The 24,243-nt window shown below is 42.1% G+C and overlaps 1 protein-coding gene across 1 annotated transcript; it reads left to right on the top strand.

The window, feature by feature from the left end:
* Positions 1–487: 487 nt before the first annotated feature.
* On the top strand, positions 488–24,220 carry shmt1 (serine hydroxymethyltransferase 1 (soluble)). The gene is made up of 10 exons (XM_059653932.1): positions 488–629; positions 2,175–2,290; positions 2,854–3,014; positions 11,202–11,283; positions 11,814–12,026; positions 13,133–13,249; positions 13,930–14,052; positions 16,025–16,141; positions 19,060–19,170; positions 21,564–24,220. The coding sequence occupies exons 1-10, from the start codon at positions 592–594 to the stop codon at positions 21,734–21,736; spliced, it is 1,251 nt and encodes a 416-aa protein (XP_059509915.1). The 5' UTR covers positions 488–591; the 3' UTR covers positions 21,737–24,220.
* The last annotated feature ends 23 nt before the right edge of the window (positions 24,221–24,243 follow it).

The raw sequence follows: 24,243 nt of genomic DNA, 5'->3' as shown, positions 1-24,243 counted from the left end.
CATTGGATTGTGACAAGGAGAAATTTCATTTTAGTGAAGGTTGTGATCATTAAAATTATCTAACCCAGGCTCTTGTAAGTACTTAATTATTGATTTTGATAGAATTTCAGTGCCGTAGAATGAACATGAATTAGGACAGGAAAGCGAGATTGCAGTTCATCTGTAACCTTATTGAATGGTGGTATAGGCATGAGGTGCTGAATGGTCTAGTGTTCCTATTTTGTATGGTAAAAAAGCAGACGTGCTTTAATTGGATAAAGAGCTCCAGGCTCTGGAACAGTCGCTGGGAATCTAGTGAAAAAGAAAATTAGATTGAATTCTAGCTCCTGATTGCTGAACTCAAGTGACTCAATTGAAGGGTGATTTACGATAAATGGTGACAAAGTGACCTTATTTCTGAGTTTGAATTGTTACTGCCCCTTGACTTATGCTGAAAAACAGCATATGTAAAAGTTTTAAAAATCATTTAATTTCCCTTGCCAGGTGTATGAGATCATTAAGAAGGAGAAGAGTCGGCAGAGACTTGGTTTGGAGCTCATTGCCTCCGAGAACTTTGCAAGCCGCGCTGTGTTGGAGGCTCTGGGCTCCTGCATGAATAACAAATATTCTGAGGGGTATCCTGGACAGAGGTATGGATTTCTGGCTCACCTTGCTTTGACTGCATAATTTGTTCTGACATCTGACTGCACCAAACTGGGCATAAAAGTTAGAATGATGGGTTGGAGTGGCAGGAGTAATGTGTCAAATCCCCAGCTCTCCCAAATGCAATGGAACAGCAACCATTTACATTTATACATAGCACCTTCTGACAGTGCAGCCTGTAACAAGTTGCTTCAAAGGACATTATCAAACAAGCAGCAGATGCAGAGGATATATTTTATCTCATCTATCCTGTTAACTTCTTTTATTTGTCTGTTTTTAGTTTTCGACACTTCCAGTACAATAGTAACTATGGTTCAAAAGTACATATGTGATTGTAAAGTACTTTGGGACGTCCTGAGGTCATAAAGGGCACTATATAAGTGCAAGTCCATTTTTTATCTTTCAGCTATCCTAAAACTTAAACAGCAGTGGCAGTCTGTTTCTGATCCTCTGAACAGCTGATTCTTCAATACCGATTGAAATAACTGTAAGAAGACAGTTATCCCGTCACCAAGTTTCCCCTTTATTTACATGTGCACAATACATGGACTCTGACCAACCAGTCCCTTGGATGAAGGGACTTTCTGAATCTCCAGCTTATAGTTGTAAGGCAGCGCTCCCTGATTGGCCCCAATTAAGGATCTCATAGTCCTGAACTCAGCATTAATATTTCCCTTAGTTGAACCCAGTTCAATCATTGAATTAATTCCAGTAATTAATTTCTGAACCTAGTGAAATAATTGTTCAACAGAGCTGACAGTGGAGAGAACACACCGGTTCAGATCTGTTATGCTTTGATGTTTCCATTTCACCAGATGTTTTGGGCCCTGTTTTTGGGGATTGGCCCTTACGTCACCTCCTTTTACACAGGATGCTTGGAGAGGGATGGGGTGCATGTTACTCTGTAAGAATTGTGTAGTACAGAAGCACTGAGTGCAAACAGAACTCAAATAGCTCCTGTATTTCATTGGACAGTTTGTTCACGAATGGTTTTGTGGGCTTGAGAGGGGTCAACAATTTCTGAAAAGCAGCTAAAGTGATACCACCTTTGGAGAACAAATTCTGGATTTTTTTTAAAAGACGCCTCTGTCTGAAGAAGTAACGATTTCTTCCTATCTACTCTGATCCCAGTTGTCATATCTGGCATCATTCACTTGTTAAATTCACTTGTACCTGGTACAAGTAAGATGTGGCTATTCACTCCCTTGAGTCTGTCCTGCGTTTCAGCTAGTTCCTAATTGGTCAGCATCTTAAATCTATTTATCTGTGTCCTTACATAACAAAAAAAGACTAGGTTATAATTTTGCAAGTTCCAATTCAGCAGATTTGCAAGGGAAGAAAGATCCAGCTTTCCACCATCCTTTGTGTGAATAAGTGATAAAAGTGCAACGTAAGATGTGCCATGACTCTAATCATCTACCTTGTTCCTCCAGGAGCATTGAGAAAACGTATTTAGGGCCTCTGCCAAGTCATTTTTAATTTGTTGGTCATGGCCTGTTTTGATGAAGTGGCTATCTTTTTATTTTCTGCAGGTATTATGGTGGCACTGAGTTTGTAGATGATTTGGAACGGTTGTGCCAGAAACGAGCATTGGATTTGTACAGCCTTGACCCAGAGAAATGGGGAGTCAATGTCCAACCATATTCAGGTAAACAGCGCGAGTACAACTAATTCCACTCCATAATGTTCCTTCATCCACTCAAGACAATAGCTCATGAGGTTGTTGACTTGCTTGACGATAACTGATCTACAGATCTTTGCTAAACTTTAAACAATAGCTCATCCTGAGGTTACACATCCAATACCTTTGTTTTATACCTTTATGTAGACGTCAGATGTCAGCAGACTGTTCCACCAGGTGTGGAGCTGGGGCCTTCTCTTCTCCCCAGATTGGGTTGGGCTGTGTCATGATCAGGTAGCAGTATGGCAGGTTTGCTTGTTAATGATGATTCTTTGAATTCAAGAGTGCTTTTGCAACACTTTTAGGTCAATCTTCTGGTCTTTCAGAAGCCAATTAGAGATTTATTGAAAGAGTGACAGAAACTTCTCTCACTTGCTCTCTCCTTCCCTACCTCGCCCTCTCCCTCACTCCTTCCCATACCTTTTCCCCTCTTCCCTTTGCTCTGCCCCTTACCGCCTAACCATCCCTTTTCCCCGTCTCTGTCTACCCCTGCCTCTTCCTCATCCCCCTCTGCTCCCTGGCCCTGGCAGGCTCTCCAGCGAACTTTGCCGTTTACACAGCTCTTGTGGAGCCACATGGGAGGATCATGGGATTGGATCTTCCTGATGGTGGCCACTTGACCCATGGCTTCATGACCGAAAAGAAGAAGATCTCTGCCACATCCATCTTCTTTGAGTCAATGCCATACAAGGTAGGAATGTTTGAAAAGTAACTCAATATCGAATTAGCAGTTACTCCTTCACTGCCCTTTTGTTTTTAACTCTGAAGATATCTTACAACAGCCTGGAGGCCATTTGGCTCATTGAACTTGTGCCAGCTTTCCTAATGAGCAATTCATTAGATACTGCCCTCCCAGTTTTATTCCTAGAATCCTGCACTGTTCTTTTTCCTTTCAGTTATTCATTTTTGCATTTTCAATCTGCATCCTTCACCCTTTTCCAGCAGCTCATTCTGGATCAGAATAAACAAGAGGTGATCCTTGCTTGTGTTGCCTTATGACACATTAACATGTGGAAATGTAATGTTTGATGTGATTTCCTTTAAGAAGTGTAGTCGAATAAGTAATGCACTTCCATGCATGGTGCTGTTGACTTGGAATCATAGAACTGTCGATATTTATTGCATAGAAAGAGACCATTCATCCCTTCCCAGCTCTTGACCTATAGCCCTGTAGGCTATGGCACTTCAAGTGTATAACCCACATATTTTCCTACCTGTAGCATCTAGGCCCCTCATGATTTTATACACTTCAATCAGTTCCTCCCCTCAGTCTTGCTGCTCAAAAGTGAGTGGCTGGTTTGCCCAATTTCTCCTCATTGTAACACTTCTCCATTCTTAGCCACATCCTCATAGGTCGCTGCTGTACCCTCTCCAGCGATCAGATCCTTCCTGCAGTGACCAGAACTGTACACAGTTCTACCTAACCTCCTTGATGTTACAATTGATAACTCTGCTAAGTAAAGAACATGAGAAATAGGCATGGAGACCATTTGGTCGTCCAAGCTTACTGTGGCATTTCATATGGTCCTGGCTACCTTCCACTTAAACTCCACCTTACCACACCGTCTTCATATCTCTCGGTTCCCTTAGTGATCAAAACAAACTAACAATCTTTCTTTGTCTTGAATATACTCAATGACTGAGCATCTGTAACCCTGTCTGGAGTAAAGAATTCTGGCACAGCGTCACAGTGGCTCCAAATTTGGCACTGGTTCGCACTGCTCCCTCACAGCACCAAGGACCCCGATTTGATTCTACCTTCAGGTGACTGTCTGTGGAGTTGTGTATTCTCCCCATATCTGCGTGGGTTTCCTCCGGGTACTCCAGTTTCCTCCCACAGTCCAAAGATGTGCAGGTTAGGTGGATTGGCCATGCTAAACTGTCCGTAGTGGTCAGGGATGTGTAGCTTAGGTGGATTATACGGGAATGGGTCTGGGTGGGATGTTCCAGGGGTCTCACCAAAGCCCTGTAAAATTTCGGTTTTCAACTTATCATCCAATCCCTTTGTAATAAACAAAGCATGCCCTATGCCGCCTTAATTTCTTACTACTTGCATTGTGATGTGATTGATTCGTGAACGGTGACAACCAAATTCTTGCACCTACCACTATTTCCCAATCTTATCATTTAAAAACCATTCTGTGTTTTTTGTTTCTACTCTTCCTTCCAGAGCAGGCAATTTAGCAGATGAACTGCCATGATTCAAGAAGATGGTTCACCACCTTCTTTTAAAGGCAAATTGGGACATACCACAATATGCTGGCCTAGTGATGTTTGCACCCCATGAAAGAATAATAAAAATCTTCATAACTCCCCACATTACAAATTGTTTAAAATCTTTGCAACCTCTTTGCTTCCCCGTACATCGTACTTTCTCACTTAGCCCTCTTGTATTGTCAGTAAATTTGGTTACACATTACACTCAGTGGCCTCATCTAAGTTATTGATATTAATTCTGAATTGCTGTGGATCATGCACTGGTAATTCTTACAGTATCCCCTGTTTGGCCCACTCATCTGAAAATGACTCATAATTCCAACTGTATATTCTATTTATGAAGTAATTATTCAACTGATGTTGATATATCACCCCGCTTCCCAATCCCATAAACTCTTATTTTGTGTATTAATGTTTTTGTGTGGCACTGCATATGATTTTTTTTGCGTAAATCCTACTATCTTCAAAGATTTGTGGATATTCACTTTATGAATCTTTTACCTTAAACATCTCATTGTATTACACTATTGTTTATTTGTTACTCCAAATGCTTACCCCCTTACCCCAAATGCTTAACCTCACACTACTTCAGATTGAATTCCTTTTACAAATTCTCTGCCAATCTATTGATATCTGCTTGCTTTCTCTCTTGCAACCAAATATGTGGCAATTTTTGTACCATCTGCAAACTTCTATATCAGGCTTCCTAATTAGTAGTGTGTTGAGATATACCACAAAAAGCGAAGGCCTTGAACTGAACTGCAGAACCACACAGCCTTCCTGTTCCAAACACCTGTTGACCATTACCCTTTTAGTTTTTGCCACATAGATAGCTTTAGTTTCAACCTGCCTCAATCCCTTGGATCCCATCGGCTTTTACATTTCTGACCAGTCTGCCAAGGAGGCCTTGTAAAAAATCAATATAACTTTCATCAAATGCACTACCCTCACTGAGCCTCCTGTTATCTTCTCAAAAAATTACATCAAAAGAGTCAATCTGTAAAAAGTAACTGACTGCTATTGGACTTGATTAACCCTAGCCTGCCTAAATGATGGATTCATACCATTCCTAAGATATTTCAAATAATTTGCCATCCACTAAGTTTAGACCGACAGAGCTGTAATTATTCCATGTATGCCTTCATTTATATAAAAGATACAGTGTTAGCTGTCCTCCAATTGATCAGCTCCATATTAATGAAGACTAGGAAATAATGGCCAGAGCTGTCACTATATTTTTTCCTCGCTGCTCTCCATAACATTGAATATACTTCATCTAAGCCTGGGAGTTAAGTTACTTGCGAGGAATCTCAACCCTTTAATATTTTCTAGCTCACTATATTTATCCCATCTCCTGTTGCGCACTGTTTCCTCCTTACTACCATGCCTGCATTACCCACCTCTCTTCCAGAGTCTCAAATAAAGCATGCAACCAGAACAACTGCACTTTCTGCCTTCACACGTCACTGAGGTTATTGGTCTCATGGACCCAATGCTTTTATTCGTTATTCTATTGCTGTTTAGCTTTTTGTCAGAATTTTTTGGGTTTTCTCTAGTTTTGCTTGGCAATATTTTTAATGCTGTCTCTTCACTTTCATAATTTTCCTTCTGTATTTCATCTTGCACTTTCTATACATCTGTAGGCATATTCTAATATGAGTTCTTTATCTGAAATAAGCTTTCTTTTTGCCTTGTATTGCTATGTTTGCCCTTTCTTAATTGGGGAACTGTAGATTTAGGAGCCACACCTCTTTTTACTTTGTGGGAATGTTTGTTTTGAAACCTCACTGTCTCCTCCTTGAATCCAACCCATTGATTTACTTTCAGTTAGCTGCTTTGCAGTCCACTTTTGCGGAATCACATCCCAGTTTAGTGCAATTGACTCATACAGAACTGGGAATTTTTACTTCTGTTCTATCTTTTTCCTTTACCGTGACTGCACTAAATCTAATTGATTAATAGCCATACAAAAGAAAAAGTTTCTGATTGGATATCACTTCCAGTTGTCCTGCTTCATTTCACAATCTGAAGTTCCAAAATATCCTCCCTGTTCTGTGCTTGTTAGGTATTGGCTGAAATAAACCTCCCGAATATATATTAAGAATTCTGGGCTCTCCTTACCTCTTGCACTGATACTATCGCAGTCAATGTCAGGGTGACTGAAATTCCCCTGTTATTAGTGCCCTGTCCGTTTCGCATTTCTCAGCAATTTACTCTGACTATGTGAGGAACATAAAACTGCCATCTGCTTGATTTGCATTTTTTCCTTTTCTGTTCAACCCACATGCCCTTATAAGGTGATCCTCTTTGAATATCATCCCTCCTTCACAGCTGTGATTATTAATCAATATTGCAGTTCCACTTTTTTATGTCCCTCTCTCTGATCTGAAAACTTTGTAACAAGGTTACAAAGCCCTTCTTTCTGCCATGTTTCAGTAATAATGATGAAATTCTATTTCAAATTGTCTTTCTGTGGCTTAAATTCATCTGCTAATTCATAAGATTCTTTGCACTGAAGTATTAAAAAAGACTCAGCTGGGCTCACTGAATACTGCACTGAGTAATTCACCTCCTGACTCATCAAAGCCTGCCCACCATCTGCAAGGCACAAGTCAGGAATGTGAATACTCCCCTATTGCCTGGATGAGTGTAGCTCCAGCAACGGTCAAGAAATTGACATCAATTCAGGACAAAGCAGCATGCTTGATTGGCATCGCATCCACGAACGTCCACAAGCTACTATGGGGGGCAGGGGTGGCGGAGGGGAATTGTGGTTGGGGCAATGACCTAGTGGTATTATCACCGGACTATTAATCCAGAGACCCAGATTATGTTCTGGGGACCCAGGTCCGAATCCCACCACAGCAGATGGTGAAATTTGAATTGAATAAATATCTGGAGTTAAGGATCTAACGATGACTGTGAACCCATTGCTGATTGTTGAAAAAATACATCTGGTTCACTAATGTCGTTGAGGGAAGGAAACTGCCATCTTTACCTGGTCTGGCCTACATGTGATTCCAGACCCACAGCAATGTGGTTAACTCTCAACTGCCCTCTGGACAATTAGGGATGGGCAGTAAATGCCTAGTCAGCGACGTCCTCATCCTGTGATTGAATAAAGGAAAAACCAAGCAACCACCACCAATGTTTAGTGGCAGCAGTGTGTACTATCTACAAGATGCACAGCAGAAATTCACCAAAGTTCCTCAGACAGCTCCTTCCAAATGCATGACTACTTCCACCTCGATGGACAGGGGCAGCAGATACATGGGAAAGTAAGTTCCTCTCCATGCAGTTCAGCACTGTGACTTGGAAATAAATTGCTGTTCCTTCATTGTGGCTGGGTCAACATCCTGGAATTCCCTCCTCAACAAATCGTGGGTCCACCTGCACCACATGGACAGCAGCATCTCAACAAGGTAGCTCAAAGCCACCTAGGGCAACAAGGGAAAGACAATAACTGCTGGCCTAGCATGTGTCATCCACATCCCATGAGTGAATTAAAAAAGCATTGAATACACCCAAACACTCGCTTTGAATAGTTCCAGTCCTTGTTTCCCAGCCTTCCATACTTGCTTACTAAGTTTCTGCTGCGTATTTTCAGTTTTGTTTCTCTTAGTCCTGAAATCTCATTACAGTTCCTGTCCTCTTTCAGGTCAGTTCATACTGTCCCAAAAAAATCATGAGTTTTCCATTCAATTTCTGGAATCAGCATTGGTGCCTACCACATCATCATTCTTATCTTCCCTGATATAGTAGTGCACCAAGCCCAGGTTAAGTGCTCCTCACAGGAAGGGACCAAGAACATGGAAGATAGGAGCAGGAGGAGGCCATTTGGCCCTTTGAGCCCATTCCACTGTTGTTCACGATCATGGTTGATCGTCCAACTCAATAGCCTAGTCCTGCTTTCTCCCCATAACTTTGATCCCATTTGCCTTAAGCGCTATATCTCGTCGCCTCTTGAATACATTCAATTTTTGGCATCAACTACTTCCTGTGGTCATGAATTCCATAGGCTCACCACTCTCTAGTGAAGAAATGTTTCCTCATCGCTGTCCTAAATGGTCAATCCCAAATCGTCTGACTGTGACCTGTGGTTCCGGACACACCCACCATCGAGAACTTACTGCATCTATCCTGTCTAGTCCTTTTAGAATTTTATAAGTCTCTGTGAGATATCTGTCCCTCACTCATCTGAACTCCAGTCAATCTCTCCTCATATGTCAGTCCTGCCATCCTGGAATCAGCCTCGTAAACCTTCACTGCATTCCCTCGAGAGCAGGAGCATCCTTCCTCAGAAAAGGAGATCAAACTGCGCACACTCTTTTTAGATGTGTCCTCACCAAGGCTCTGTATAACTGCAACAACACATCCCTGCTCCTCCTTACCCCCAATGTGACTGACTGAGGTATCCTTTTTGGCAGGGAATGGGAGTGAGTTAATTGATGGTCAACTTCTCAGCCAAGAGTAAAAGGTGGGGAGGCAGATGGAGAAATCCGTCTACTGCATGCTTGCAACAGCTGCCTTTGCAACTTGTGTTGATTGGCTGATTGGTTCCAGGTGACCACAAGTTGCTGGACATAATCTAACCTTAGACACTGCAAGGAATCACAATTTGTTTAGTCTTAAATGGAAGCTTGATGCATTGGGAGCGTGGTTTAGTTTTATTCTTCCAATTCTGGAATCTTCTGCATTCTTTTTTGTCTTATCATGCGGTAGCCTAATTCTATCCCTGAACCTGTCCATGCATCCCCAGACGTTCCTCAGAAACTATATCTTGACAAGATTTTAGCTCACCAGTCCAAGTAACCCCATCTGTGGCTCAGTTTCAAATTTTGTTTGATAGACACTCCTGGGAGGCACCTCGAGATTAATGCAGTTGCAGCTGTTTCTGTTATGCAGATCCTCTGATCAATCGCGATGGTGAAATACAATATGTCATTTGTGGCACGGATCTGAGAGTGGAGGATTACTGTTTGGTTTATGGCAGTTGCATAGTTATTATGTACACATATTTTACATTCACATCATGAAGTTAATATGGCTAGAACAGGAATGTCGATGGCTCAGGCAGTAAACTGAAGTCCATGAACCTGTTTGACTGTATTTTGTTATAGCTGGAGGATGAAAACCAGACAAACCTAATTTGAAGCAGAAGAAGCGTTCACACTTACAGACTGATCTTCTCATGTTAGCTTTATGCTTAAATATTTTCATTGTGCCCCGAAGATGAAAGAACGCAACATGTTTATGAATATATCTGAACAGAAAAATGCTGCTAACAACCAGCAGGTCAGATCACCTGAGACAAACTGAGTCAGCACTTCAGGTCAATGATCTTTTGTTAAAACTGGAAACTGTTGGAACTTTTGCCTTTGCTTTTATCTAACACCTCATTCCTCTGTGGAACACAGCAGAGATTTCACAGGGACTAATTTTAAAGAGTAATTGCTGTTGTTATGCAGAAGCCAGCTTGTGCACAGGAGAACCCAGCAAGCAGCAACGGGACATTACCTCATCTGCTTTTGATGGTATTGGCCACGGGATATCTACTGGTCAGGATGGCAGGAGAACTCTCCACTTTTTTTTAAACTGCACCAAGCGATCTTGTCCTGCTCCTTGAAAAGGCAGACAAGGCCTTGATTTAACCTCTATCTGGAAGACCAAGCTCTGACAGTGTATTGCTCCTTGTTGCTGGTAGTTTCTTGGCTTATGCTATGAAATATGATCCACATCTCTGACATTCTGACTCGGATAAGAATGTTAGTGGTCAGGCAAAGCTTTCACTTGTGGCCTGCATTGAGTTTCAAGTCTCAAGAAAGGGATATGGAATGAAAGGTAAATTATGACACATTCAAAAGCCTGAAGATTGTGATAGGGAATACCGAAGGAGATGAGGACTTCTGCAGGGAAGAATGAACTGGAGTGGAGGTAACTGGAGTGGAACCCACTACCCACATCTTAACTCCTATCGAGTCCTGTTCTGTCAGTTCCCCTGAGCTCTATTAGCTCCTAATTTCAATGATAGAATTCCCTGAATTCAGGAGAAGTCTGTCATTATAGAATGGTTTCCTAGTTCCCTCAATTGTTTTGGTGTATTTTGAAGACCAGTTAGAGTTTCTGGCTACATCTGACCTCGTTAAGAGATTTGGCAGAAGGCTACCTTCTTAATAACCTCTAAGCTTCCTTTGTGCTTTTTATATTAAAAATACAAATATGTCTTTGATATCATGTTTACAGTTTGACTCTGGATAACACACAGGAGCCATATGGGGACTGATTGCAATGTGGTTTTATCACAGCTGAGTAATTTAGAGATCTGGACAACAATCCTGCAGGCTTAAATTTAAATCTCTCAATGGCAATTGGGAAATTTAAACTCCTGTTAGAAATAGGAATGAGAAATACAATTCTAATATCAGTATTGATGACCAAGTAACTGTGAGATTACTATAAAAATTCGTCTGGTTCAGTAATGGTGAAAGAATCTGCTTATTTAGCCTGTCTGGTCTTGATTTTGACTCTTGACTGACCTTTAGCATGGCTTAGCAAGCCATTCATTTAAAGGTAGCTGGGGTAGGAAGTAACTTGTAGCTTCTAGCAACAACATCCATGTGCGATGAATGACAGAATCTTGTCTGCTGTTCATCCTCTTTAGGTGAACCCTGAAACTGGTTATATTGACTATGACAGGTTGGCAGATAATGCACGGCTGTTCCACCCAAAGCTTATCATCGCAGGTAAGCACTGATGGCACCCAGTAAAGAGAATTCAGAATTGAATCCCTCACCAACACTGATAAAACAAGAATCCTGTTGTGGATTGAGCTATTATACGATACACATCGTAGCAAGTTCAGGTTAGGATCCCTGCTGGATGATTCTGAATAAAATATTGTTGACTTTCTGCTGCCGCCTTTCACTGATACCATGTTACTGGATTGGGTATGGCCTTGTGTCCTGCTTTCTCTTTGGAAAGTTTTGAAGGAGTCAGTGGATGTGACAAGAACAGCATATTCATTCAGCTCCTGAAGGAGAGTTAAGGGGGTAACACTTGCCCTTGCCTTGTATGGTATTTTGTTCTAACTTGTCTTTGGTCAAAGAGGTTCCATTTTAAGGAGGGTCATTAATGGGCAAGGGTGGGAGGTTTAAGGAGGACGTCCCAGAGCTGAGGTCCCCAACATCTGAAGGTGTAATAGTTGGGGATTGCAGTAGGAAATTCATTCACAGCAGCATTCCAATCAGCTGAATTGCGCCGTTACTATCCCCAGGTGTTAGTTGTTACTCCCGTAATCTGGATTATGCCAGGATGCGACAGATTGCGGACGAGAATGGTGCCTTCTTGATGTCAGACATGGCACACATCAGTGGCTTAGTGGCAGCCGGGGTGGTGCCCTCTCCATTCGAGTACAGTGACGTGGTCTCCACAACAACGCACAAGACTCTCCGTGGCTGCAGGTCTGGGATGATCTTCTACAGAAAAGGTGAGGAAAAGATATTTGACTGGGATGTTTCCCGATCCTGTTGTCTGAATAAACTACTGTTTTTGAGTTTGTAATTTATATGCGTATCATTGGAAAAATGTCCAGCAGTTGTTTACTGATATGAGTGCCGTGGTTAGTAGTCCAGCATCTTACACTGTTAACAGTGTCACCCTAAATTGGTACGTTACGAAACCATCTTTTTCAATTTTTTTTCCATGGGATGTGGTTGGCGTCAGTTAGATCAGCATTTGTTATTCATTCTAATTGCTGTTAGAAAGGAGGTGCAGAGCTGCTTTTGGAACAGCAGCAGTCCATGTGGTGTAGGAACATCCAAAATGCTGTTAGGCAGGAACTTCTAGGGTATTTCCGCAGGAATCATGTGGGGATGTTTTCAGATCAGGAAGAGGTGTGGCTTGGAGGCGCATTTGCAGTTTTTCCTATATACCTGTGCACTACTCCCAGGTGATAGAGCTCATAAGTTTAGAAGGTTTTGCTAAAAGGTTGCTGCAGTGCATTTTGTAGATTGTGTCTGCTGTTGCCATTGTGTGCCAGTGGTGAGGGGAAGGAGTGTTTAAGATTGTCAATCTAGTGGCCTGCTTTGTCCTGGGTGATGTCAAACTTCTTGCATCTGTAGTTCGATTTGTGCTCATTCAGGCAGTTGCAGAGTATTCTATCATGCTGTTGACTTGTACTTTGTGTTTTGTGGAATATGAGAGAAATGTAAACTGGATTTCAGCAACTCCACTTCAATAAATAACTGGATCTCCTGACTATTTGGGAGCAATCCTAGAGAATGTTTGGCACCTGACAAAACAAATCCCAACTTAAGAAGATAGGGTAAAAAGCACACAGTCCATAATGATATGGTGTTTGTTATTGCAGATCCACTGGATTTGTGTTTTGTCCTCTCTACTTCTCCCCCTTATTTCAATGGCAGAAACCTTCAATACTTCAAGAAAGTAGCACATCTTCACTTTTTTTCAAAGGCTAGGCAAAAACCACTGGTATTGTCAGCAATTCCCACATTGTAGGATGAATTTTAAAATTAAAAAAAGTCCTCTTGGATTGCTGATAACGCACACGCTTCTGCTTTGCTCATTCTGCAGGAGTCCGTAGCATTGACCCGAAGACTGGAAAGGAGATCCTGTACAACCTGGAAAGCCTGATCAATCAGGCAGTTTTCCCAGGCCTGCAAGGTGGGCCCCACAACCACGCCATTGCAGGTAATGCCTGCATAGATTCACCCTTTGGTGCTATTCTGAAAATGAAGGTGTTTTACAGATTACTCTTTCAAAATCTGGTTTTCAATCCTTCTGCCAATGGGAATAGTTTTAATCTACTCTGTACACCCCCCTCAAGATTTTGAACACCTTTTAAATCTCGTCTTAACTTCTGCTTCCCCTCACCTCTAACCAGACTAGCAGCGGCTTCTCCGATCTATTCTTGGAACTGAAATCTGTCATCTCTGCAATTACTCATATAAGTCTTTTCTGCATCCTATTGAAAACCTTCATATCCTTCCTAAAGATTGATGCCACAAATTGGACACAGTACTTCAGGTGAAGCTAAACCAGTGTTTTACTAAAGTTTGACACAAGTTCCTTGCTTTATCACCCCAAGCCTCTATTCAAATACCCCTGTTCCTGTCTGCCTTTTCATTTAATTTCTCTAGTTGCCCTACCACACTCAACAATTTACACAAACACATCCCCACAAGTCTCTCTTCTCTCTATCTTTCTTATCAGTAAATACTAGAGCATTTCTCTTATCTCAGACTGCAATTAGCCATGTTTTTTATTTGTTCTGATTGGAACTATATTGCACGTGAATTATTTTAGTGATATGAGAAAGGTTTGACCTTGTGTGGTCTGTACTGAAATCTCTCCTGGCTCTATCTGGGCAGGTGTTGCTGTTGCACTCAAGCAGGCTATGACTCCAGAATTCAAGCTTTACCAGAAACAGATTGTGGTAAACTGCAAAGCTCTTTCATCGGCATTGGTGAATCTGGGATACAAGATTGTTACTGGTGAGACTATTGGGAGTGACACTCTCCCTACAGATTGAATCAGCCATTTTTGTGACCAGTTTAGCAAGTATTTGAACTGACCTCTAAAATTTTAGCCAATCAATTTCGATAAAGTGCTTGTTATGAGCTTATACCTAAACAATGGTTCTTATTAATGTGTGATATGATCAACGCAGATCTGAAGTTATATCCAGGTCTCTGACGATTTAATGTTTCCAAAAAACATTTGAAGCTAATGTCATTTGGGGAATTTTTGTCCTTGAACTTTTTTTTCCTACATGCCAAGTGGCACTATTCCCACCCTGTTCTTTTATCTAGTTTGTTCAAATCATCTCACATAATTAACTTATCGGCTCAGATCTCAATTCTGTGTAAATGCTGACCTGCCTCAGTCTTCCTCTACATCATAAATCTTCTTTTTAAAAAAAAGCTTGGTACCATAGCAGAACTGCCCAGTTCTGTTTGATTTTGAGTCTAGCTTTTGAATGCTTATAGGAAAAGACAGGTTTTTTTTTCACCTTTTTCCTAAAAGCCAAACCATCTCCTCAAAAGTCCCTGTGACCAAGCCCTTTTAAGGCATTTCTCGCCAGTGTGAGAGTGTTTTAATTTAGTCAAACAGCTTGAAGGTTATTGGGAATGTAAGTATTAATTATAGTTTGGGTTGGAATGAGTCAAAGTGCAGTCCTGTTTACCAGTGAATGAAATAAACAAATGACTTTGATCGGGCTAATTGAACTCATTTGCAGTTTTGAATCAAGGTTGGATGACTTTGAGGAGAATGCACCAGTTTAATGTTTTGAAATCACATCTTTCTCTGTTGCTGTCAGCCAATGATACCACGTCAATCTCACAGTCCTACCCACGCGCCAGTCGTGTATTTGTCAGACACATTGCATGTGCTGCAATCAAATGGCCTCATCTCAAAGCCTAAGGGGGCCTCCCTTGAGCTGAATAAAAGCAGTTCATCCTCAAATGGTGATATCATGCTTTGACATGTTGAACTGTCTGTTTCTGACTGTGAACTTCTTCTCTTCCAGATACCTCCTTAGATTTATGTAGAATGTTATGTTTTTAGGGTAATTAAGATCCCAGATAGTCCTCACCTCTTTCTTAGTCCTTGATCCCAGACATGACTCAGTTGCTTTGGTCCCATTTCTGCTGATCACCAATAACCAAGTCTTATTCCATACATTTACTTCCTTTCAGTCAGAAATAGTTCCATTCAGGTGCGTGCTATTTCATAGTTTTCAGGTGAAACAACTCTCTTCAAGAGTTATTTTGGGTTTGAAAGTCCTATAAGCCTTTAAGAAAGCGAGAACCATTTGAAAGGTAAAGAGTAAGAAAGACTAAGAGGGCTGAGATTGGCAAGATAGCATTTGCCTCCTAAGTTGTTTTTGTGAATTTTGAAACTCCTTTAGGGGTTTATTCAGAAACTCTGGTGTCTGAAGTAGAGGGCAGGAAAAAGGGCATGCTGTTGCATTTAAATAACAATGCAATTTCTATTTACAATCACTGCTTGGGCCACTCCGAATACTTGAGAATCTGGTTGCAATGGACCTGGATCATGCTCAGTTTTGCAATACTCAGTCTAGTAGAGTAAGGCCTAAAGCAGGCATTAGCTTCCTCGCTCATCAATGCAGGATGCTTAACTCCAATTTTAAACGACCATTAGGGGAACTTAGAAGTGGCCTGTTTTAATCTTCTCCTTTAGTTTTTTTATGTGTCCTAAACCCGTGTCCTTAATCTAATTCAGACTGTCCCTCCCTACATATCTGAAAATAGCTCATCATTATCATAAAACTTCTATCAAATTAATTGACTTACTGTAACTTCATAACTCACCTTAGATAACTACAGTCCCCTATCCAGCCAGAATTACAATCCTCACAATTATTACAAACCTGCTATTTAATTCTCACAGAACTGCAATGTGAAATGTTTGCCTCTGCTTTTTCCTTTCTTCGTTGTACAGGTGGCTCAGATAATCATCTGATTCTGGTGGATCTGCGCAACCAAGGTACAGATGGGGGAAGAGCTGAGAAGGTTCTGGAAAAGTGCTCCGTTGCTTGCAACAAGAATACCTGTCCAGGTCTGCATCCACAACTTAAATTGAAATAGCACCTTTAGAGTGGTGGGTGGGGTTAGAGGGCCTGATCTGACAGTGAGTCACACATACAGATCTTAGGACAGGTGAGCAAAAGCTTAGTCCTATGCAAGAGAGCAGATTTGATCTGAATTTATTTTCTCATCCAAAAGAAAGCATCTCCAATTTTGCAGAAGTCATTCAAGACTGCCAGTTGAAGTTCCAGATGATTTGATGCAGAATTGTGGTTGGGATATACATTGGCCTTTCTTGACCCTGAACTTCACAAAAGGATCTCTTCACAAAAGGATCTAAATGATTAGCAGTAAAATTCTCAAATGTCAAAGAGTACACAAACTGGAAAGCTGCTATGTGAGAACTGAAAAGTTAAGCATCTGAGCAAAATTTCAAAGATCCAGAGGCAGTGAGAGTGGAAAGAAAATAACAGGGTGTCAAGGCCTCCATATTTTCCTCACTTTGGTCAGGCACTGGCACTGACACACTTACAGGCTGATCGGTGCTTGGGTGTGGGAAATCAGCAATCCTGAGAGTTTGACCTGGTGTGTGTGGACATGTGGATAAATGAAAACTTTTGCGATTGGCCTCTGAAATAATAGTGAGGTAAAGATTGGGTTAAATCTGCCACCCTAAATTTTGCTGTGGAAGGAAATTCTGAGAGAAGATTTCAGAGGTAGCTTTGTCCCAGTGGTTGATGAGTCGGTACTTGAGCCAAGACCCCGAGTAGACACAAAGAGATTGTGCTTTTGGACTTTGATACTACCACTCAGGCATTCACAAGTGTTAAATCTTAATGGTATTGAATAAAATTAAACGTGTCTTCAGTAGGGATCATGACAGAATTTGAACATGAAGGTAAAAGTGTTAACTGAATGTGTTATCAGAGTTCAAACACAACTTCATCACGGAGTGCTACATCATCAGAGCTGCTATCTTTCTGATGGGACAATAAAGCAAAGCTTTGACTACCCTCGCTGGTGAATATAAAAGTTCCCATAGGATTATTTTTAGGAGTATTTGATATTTATCACTTCTTAGACATAGAAATAATGCTACTAGGCTCAAAATCCAGAGATTGAAGTGAATGGTTTGGAGTTCAAATTCCATCAAGTCAGCTGGTGGGATTTGAATTTAATTAATCAATCTGGAGTATAAAGCTGTTCTCAGGAATTGAGACCATGAAATTATTGATGAATGTTGTAAAATCCCATTTGGTTCACTCATTTCCTTTTAAGGCAGGAAATCTGACCTTACCCAATCTGGTCAATATGGAATTCCAGACCCACAGAAATTTGGTTGCTTAACTGCCCTCCGAAATGGCACTACCACTTTGTTCGTGGGCAGTTAGGATGAGCAGCAAATGCTAGCCTTTGTGTTAATGCCCAGGTTATACAAAAGAGTTGTTTTTTTAAAAAAAATCAGCTTTAATAAAATAGAACTGAGTTGTTCAAGGTTCAGGAAACACTTCCTCATCGAAACAGTGGAAATCTGGAACACCTTCCCATGGGTTATGAGCTGTAGCATAGCTATGTTTATGACCTTCACTCCATTCCTGAGGTCAGAAGTGGCAATGTTTGCTGATGATTCTCAATATTCAATGTCATCCACGACTCCTCAGATACTGAAGCAGTCCATATTCAAAGGCAATAATCGACCAGAACATCAACTAGACTCATTACGTAAACACAAGAGCAAGTCATAGCCTAGGAATACTGCAGCGAGTAACTCAACTCCTGACTCCCAAAGCCTGTCTTCCATCTACAAGGCACAAGTCAGGAGTGTGATGGAATAGTCCCCACTTGCCTGGATGGTTGCACCTCTAACAATTCCAAGCTCAAACAGGGTTGACACCACCCAGGATAAAGCAGCCACTTGCTTGGCACTTCATCCACTCAGTAGCAGCAGTGTGTGTTATCTATAAGATGCACTGCAGAAATTCATGAAAAATTCTCAAATAGTACCTTCCAAATCCATGACCTCTTCCATCTGGAAGGTCAAGGGCAGCAAATAAATGGGAACACCATCTTCAAGCTCCCCTCCAAGCCACTAACCATCCTGACTTGGAAATATATTGCCGTTTTTTCATTGTCTCTGGACCAAAAGCTTGGAATTCCCTCCCTAATGGAATTGTGGATCACCGCCTACCGCCACCGCCACCTTCTCAAGAGCAACAAGGGAGCCAGGACCTGTCAGTCTTTGGCCAGTGTTGGAAGATGTATGGGACCCGTTCAGCGTGACTGTCTTCAGGTTGGAGGCAGCGGGCATGGAAGTGACGGTCCCTGTGGTGGTAGAAAAGGAGCACGTTGCCAAGAACCTGGGCATGATGTCAGAAGGTGGCATTTGGAGGACGAGAGACAGCAAAGTCTACGTGGAGGAAAGGATGAACTTTTGAAGCTATTTCAGTTTTAGTAATATCAATGTAATAGTAATTTATCCAGTATCTTACCATTTATTCCATAACCCCAGATGACGCTGGAACGTAGCGACAATATCCACGTCTCACTGTATCTCAGTTCAAGCGACAATATTAAATGAATCTAAATGTAAACTAGGGACAGGCAATAAATGCTGGTTCCGCCAATGATCCCCACATCCCACAAATTAATAATAAATTGGCTGGGGATGTTAGTTCAATATATGAAAATCGAGGTGAGAAATTTATTTTAGCCTAAAGTAATGAAGGTTATAGAACTGGGGGTATTCGTGATGGAGTTATGGCTTGAATTATACACAATTCATTTGTTTTGGTTAATGAAACAGTGCTGGGTGGCTGAATGCCCCAGTCCAGCTTCTGTGACCATGGAGAAAGATAAAAACTGCTTGAGAGTAAATTTGTCTCAGGACATGGGAAAGCTGTGACATGATGAAATAGCAGTGATGGGTCATTAACTTCACATTGTCCACAGGTGACAAAAGTGCCTTACGTCCCAGTGGCCTCCGCTTGGGAACACCAGCCCTCACCTCCCGAGGGTTCCAGGAGGAACATTTCCACACAGTAGCAGCTTTCATTCACAGAGGTAAGTTGTTTGGTACTGGTCAGAATCCTGAAGTCACTTCAGGAGTGGGGGGTGTTGGGGTGGGGGGGGTGCAAGTCGCATTGGGATTTCCTGGAGTTTAAAGGGTTTTGCTGTTGGGATAGGGGAGAACACAGCACCAGGAGCAGCAGAATCACAAATGTTAATGTGTTTATCGTGTTAGGATGATTTGGGATCAATCCAGCTGAAGTACGAAACAGTGTTGGGGGAGTGGGGGGATTAATTTGGGAGTAGAGTCAATACCATCTGGATCCGTGGAATGAGTATCATTTCCAGCCTGTTCAGAGCTCACTCAAGGTGGGTGGGAGTTAAATCCAGCTGGATCTAGGGCTGAGGGGAGTCGATCCGAGCTAGATTTGTCCAGGCAGATTCAGTCCGAGCTGGGTTATAGAACATAGAAAAGTACAGCACAGTACAGGCCCTTCGGCCCATGATGTTGTGCCGTGGAATAATCCTCCTCCAAAAATAAAATAACCTAACCTACATTCCCCTCAATTCACTGCAGTCCATGTGCATGTCCAGCAGTCACTTAAATGTCACGAATGACTCCACTTCCATGACTACCACTGGTAAACTATTCCATGCACTCACAACTCTCTGGGTGAAGAACCTCCCTCTGACGTCTCCTCTATACCTTCCTCCTAACACCTTAAAACTATGACCCCTCTTGGCAGTCAATCCTGCCCTGGGGAAAAGTCTCTGGCTATCGACTCTATCCGTGCCTCTCATTACCTTGTACACCTCGATCAGGTCACCTCTCTTCCTCCTTCTTTCCAGAGAGAAAAGTCCGAGCTCAGTCAACCTCTCCTCATAAGACAAGCCCTCCAGTCCGGGCAGCATCCTGGTAAACCTCCTTTGCACCCTCTCCAAAGCCTCCACATCTTTCCTATAATAGGGCGACCAGAACTGGACACAATATTCCAAGTGTGGTCTCACCAGGGTTTTGTAGAGCTGCAGCATAGCCTCGCGGCTCTAAAACTCGATCCCCCTGTTATTGAAAGCCAGAACACCGTATGCTTTCTTAACAACCTTATCCACCTGGGTGGCAACTTTGAGGGAGCTATGCACTTGAACACCAAGATCCCGCTGTTCCTCCACACTGCCGGGAATCCTGCCTTTAATCCTATATTCAGCATTTGAGTTCGACTTTCCAAAATGCATGACTTCACATTTATCCAGGTTGAACTCCATCTGCCATTTCTCAGCCCAGCTCTGCATTTTGTCAATGTCTCGCTGAAGCCTGCAATAGCCCTCGATACTATCAACGGCACCTCCAACCTTTGTGTCATCAGCAAACTTACTAACCCACCCCTCAAACTCCTCATCCAAGTCATTTATAAAAACTACAAAGAGCAGAGGCCCAAGAACAGAGCCCTACGGGACACCACTCATCACTGACCTCCAGGCAAAATACTTACCATCTACAACCACTCTCTGCCTCCTGTCAGCCAACCAATTCTGAATCCAGACAGCCAAATCACCCTGTATCCCATACGTCCTGACTTTATGAATGAGCCTGCCGTGGGGAACCTTATCAAATGCCTTGCTGAAGTCCATGTACACCACATCCACTGCTCGACCCTCGTCAACCTGTCTCGTGACTTCCTCAAAAAACTCAATAAGATTTGTAAGGCATGACCTGCCCCTCACAAAGCCATGCTGACTCCCTTTAATCACACTATGCGTTTCCAAATAGTCATAAATCCTATCCCTCAGAATTCTTTCCGAAACCTTGCTGACCACAGATGTAAGACTGACTGGTCTGTAATTTCCAGGGATTTCCCTATTCCCTTTCCTGAAAAGAGGAACAACATTTGCCTCCCTCCAGTCTTCCAGTACAACTCCTGTGGAGAGTGAGGAAGCAAAGATCTTCGTCAGCAGCTTAGCAACCTCCTTTCTTGCTTCCCGGAGCAACCTAGGATAAATCTGGTCTGGCCCTGGGGACTTATCAATCTTAATGTTTGCCAAAATTTCCAGCACATCAACTTCCTCAATCTTGATCTGTTTAAGCCTGTTTTCCTGCTCCTCAAAGTTCTCATTCACAACAAGGTCCCTTTCCTTCAGGAAAACCGAAGCAAAAAACTCATTTAGGGCTTCCCCTATCTGCTCAGACTCCACACACACGTTCCCTACTCTATCCCTGATCGGCCCTACCTTCTCCCTGATCATTCTCATTCCTCACGTATGGGTTGGGGGAAGGATATCAGTTCAAGCTGGATTGAGGGGAGGGGAGTCAATCCCAGCTGGAGGAGGATTGGGGAAAGGGAGGTCTTTCCCATCCATAGTGACTGGTGGACCTTTTGGCTACCTGCTCTGTGTAGACGTCCTGCTGCCAGGTTGATTTGTTCAAACCAGGTCTGTTTTAACCTATACAGGGATTCAGATAACACTGGAGATTCAGAGAGATATTGGGGCAAAGGCATCACTCAAGGAATTCAAGGAGAGGATGATGACTGACAAGGACCACCAGAGCAAGATCAAACAACTAAAAGAAGAAGTGGAGATGTTTGCGTCCAACTTCCCAATCCCTGGATTGGCTGATCTTTAAAGCAGCAGAGTGTGGAACCGCTGTAGCTACAGTTGTGGGATCTGTTTAAAATGCACAACAGTGATGCTTTTCAAGCTGACCTATCATTGAAGGGATTAGAAATTCCATTAAATTAAGAGTCTCTTCTGACACACAAAGAATTAGAATTACTTCATGAAAACTCAGGAATCATGTGTGTTATTTCAGGGCCTTTTCGACTATTTTGTTTCACCTTTAAGTGATTTGCCCTTGTCTATGCAAAACCAATGATCATGTTTCTCACATTCAAGAGATGCCCTTCCCCCTATCCTCAAGATCACTGCTCGATTGTCGCCTGATGAAAACCACTTTACACTTTGCTACTTGGAATTATGAGGCTTTTTACAATTTATATAATTTGGTTTTACATGAACACCTCAAACCAGTTTCTATAATCGTAGGTTGTATTTTAATATACCTGCCCTATGCAAGTTCTATTTAACATGCCTTATTTACAACGGCAACTTCTGGCCTCTTGAGCATCCCTGATTTTAATTGCTGCATCAAAAGTATCCATGTCTTTAAGGGCAAAATTTAATGGCCCTCGGCAGTGATTGTGGAGGATTGGGGGTGGGAGCAGGCAGTTAGCCGGGTGGGAGGTGACCTGTGCACGACCCCCACCCACCGCACACCAAACTCAGCCAGGTTTTCATCTCTGTTGATTAAGGTTAGGATGCTGATGGATCCCTGTAGAGGCATAAGTTAAGCCCCTTAAATGAGCAACAGATTTGCAGTATTATCGGCTGCTGCTGCTATTTAGAAATCAAGGAGTCCTTGCAGTATGGAACCAGGCCATTCAGCCCATTGAATCCACACTGACCTTCCGACCCACCCTCCCTACCCTATAACCCTACATATCCCTGGACACAATGGGCAATTTAGCATAGCCAATCCACCTGATCTGCACATCCTGCCCAGCAACAAGAAGGTGAGTCACCATATGAGAAATAAAGCCCCTTTGGTTTTGCTTACAGACTTATGGAAGATTCCTGGTCAAAGGCAAGCAGTGTCTGACCAAGGAATGTGACACTGAAGAGGGGGTTCTCTTGACAGCTGTAACCCTGCCTTTTCTGCTGACCACTATCCACTTCCCCCATCCCCATGGCCCTCATCCCACCTCATTCACCCTGAAACTGGACTCCTCACTGACTCTGATGGGTGTGTCACTGGCAGCTGCCACACATTATATCTGGTGGTACAATATGTTCTGGAGAGTTGCAGAGATTAACTCTCAGAACTGTCACAGTGCAGGAGGCCACTCAGTCTTTTGTGTCTGCACCAGCTATCCAGATGAGCAGCAAGACTTCATGCAATGCTCCTGCTCTTTTCCTGTAACCTTGCACATTACTACTATTTAAATAATCACCAAAGTCCTCTTAAATACCTTATGCCTCCACCGCACTTCCGAACAGCTCGTTCCAGATGCAAACCACTCACTTTGAAAAAGCCTTTCTCTCTCATATTTGCTTTCTTTTTTGCAAAACACTTTAAATCTATTGATTAAAATTTGCACTTCTCACTGACTGAAATTCTCCCCAAGGGTTCTTCGTCCCAGGAAATGCTCAATGCTAGCCACCTCAACAAGTGATATACTGCTGAAGGACCTTCCCAGTGGAGGTAACATGGGGCTTTCCCACCAGTGGCAAGACCCTTGTTTTAAACATTAAATTTTGCACTAAATTTCTCCATCTGCTTTCCTGTCTTTATTTCTCTCAAGACATGCCTTAAAACCTAACTCTTCAATCAAACTTTTGATTATGTTTTAATATCTTTTGGTGTGACTTGGTGTCAAGCTTTGTTTTACTAACCACCCAAGAGGCAGCTTGGGATCTTTTAGTCAGCTGGAGGCACTATATAAATGCAAGCTGTTAGTGTCTCTTATGAGTGAACGTGATGTCAATTATTGTGTTCTGACATGAATTGTGGAGATACACTTAGAATCGAGCTCTGAGAATCACTGCATTGGGAGAAATGTTTAGATTCAATCACAAAAATGGCCCATTGTTCACATTCGATACGGCTATCCACAGTAAAAGATTTCTGCCAGCTTTGTTTAATGAACACAAAAATATTCTGTTTACTATAAAATGCAACTCCTTTCTAAAACAAGCAGCAAAACAGATTAGTATGCAAGATGTAATCTGGAATTAGAATGAAATCCCTTTTTAAACCCTATATATACACACACACAACAAAGAGCAAAGACTTTGCAGGAATGATAGTAAAATAGGGCAAAAGTAAACAAAAACACCCTTATTAGCCAGTGGTCTGAAAAAAATTTTTTACGAATTCTCACAGTCTATGAGCTACTGTCCAAGCTGTTTAATGTCTTCAGTCCATGAATATAGATTTGCTGTGGTAGCAGTTGGGTTTAAACATCTATTCCAACATCAATTTGTTCATACTCATCAGGCTAGCTAAAGAAAATGTAATTTGATTCTTTAACACAGTTGCTTTTATATTAGAATAAATTAAATGGGGATTTTTCT

This window comes from Stegostoma tigrinum, chromosome 23, assembly GCF_030684315.1.
Source record: "Stegostoma tigrinum isolate sSteTig4 chromosome 23, sSteTig4.hap1, whole genome shotgun sequence".
NCBI lineage: Eukaryota > Metazoa > Chordata > Chondrichthyes > Orectolobiformes > Stegostomatidae > Stegostoma > Stegostoma tigrinum.
The sequence above is the reverse complement of the archived record's forward strand: the minus strand, read 5'-3'. Positions and strand labels throughout refer to the sequence as shown.

Coding starts and splice junctions, on each gene's coding strand:
- shmt1 (XM_059653932.1), top strand. CDS start 592: ATGAATAACAAATATTCTGAGGGGTATCCTGGACAGAG. Junction 16,142..19,059: donor CAACAAGAATACCTGTCCAG/GTCTGCATCCAC, acceptor CATTGTCCACAG/GTGACAAAAGTGCCTTACGT. Junction 19,171..21,563: donor AGCAGCTTTCATTCACAGAG/GTAAGTTGTTTG, acceptor TAACCTATACAG/GGATTCAGATAACACTGGAG.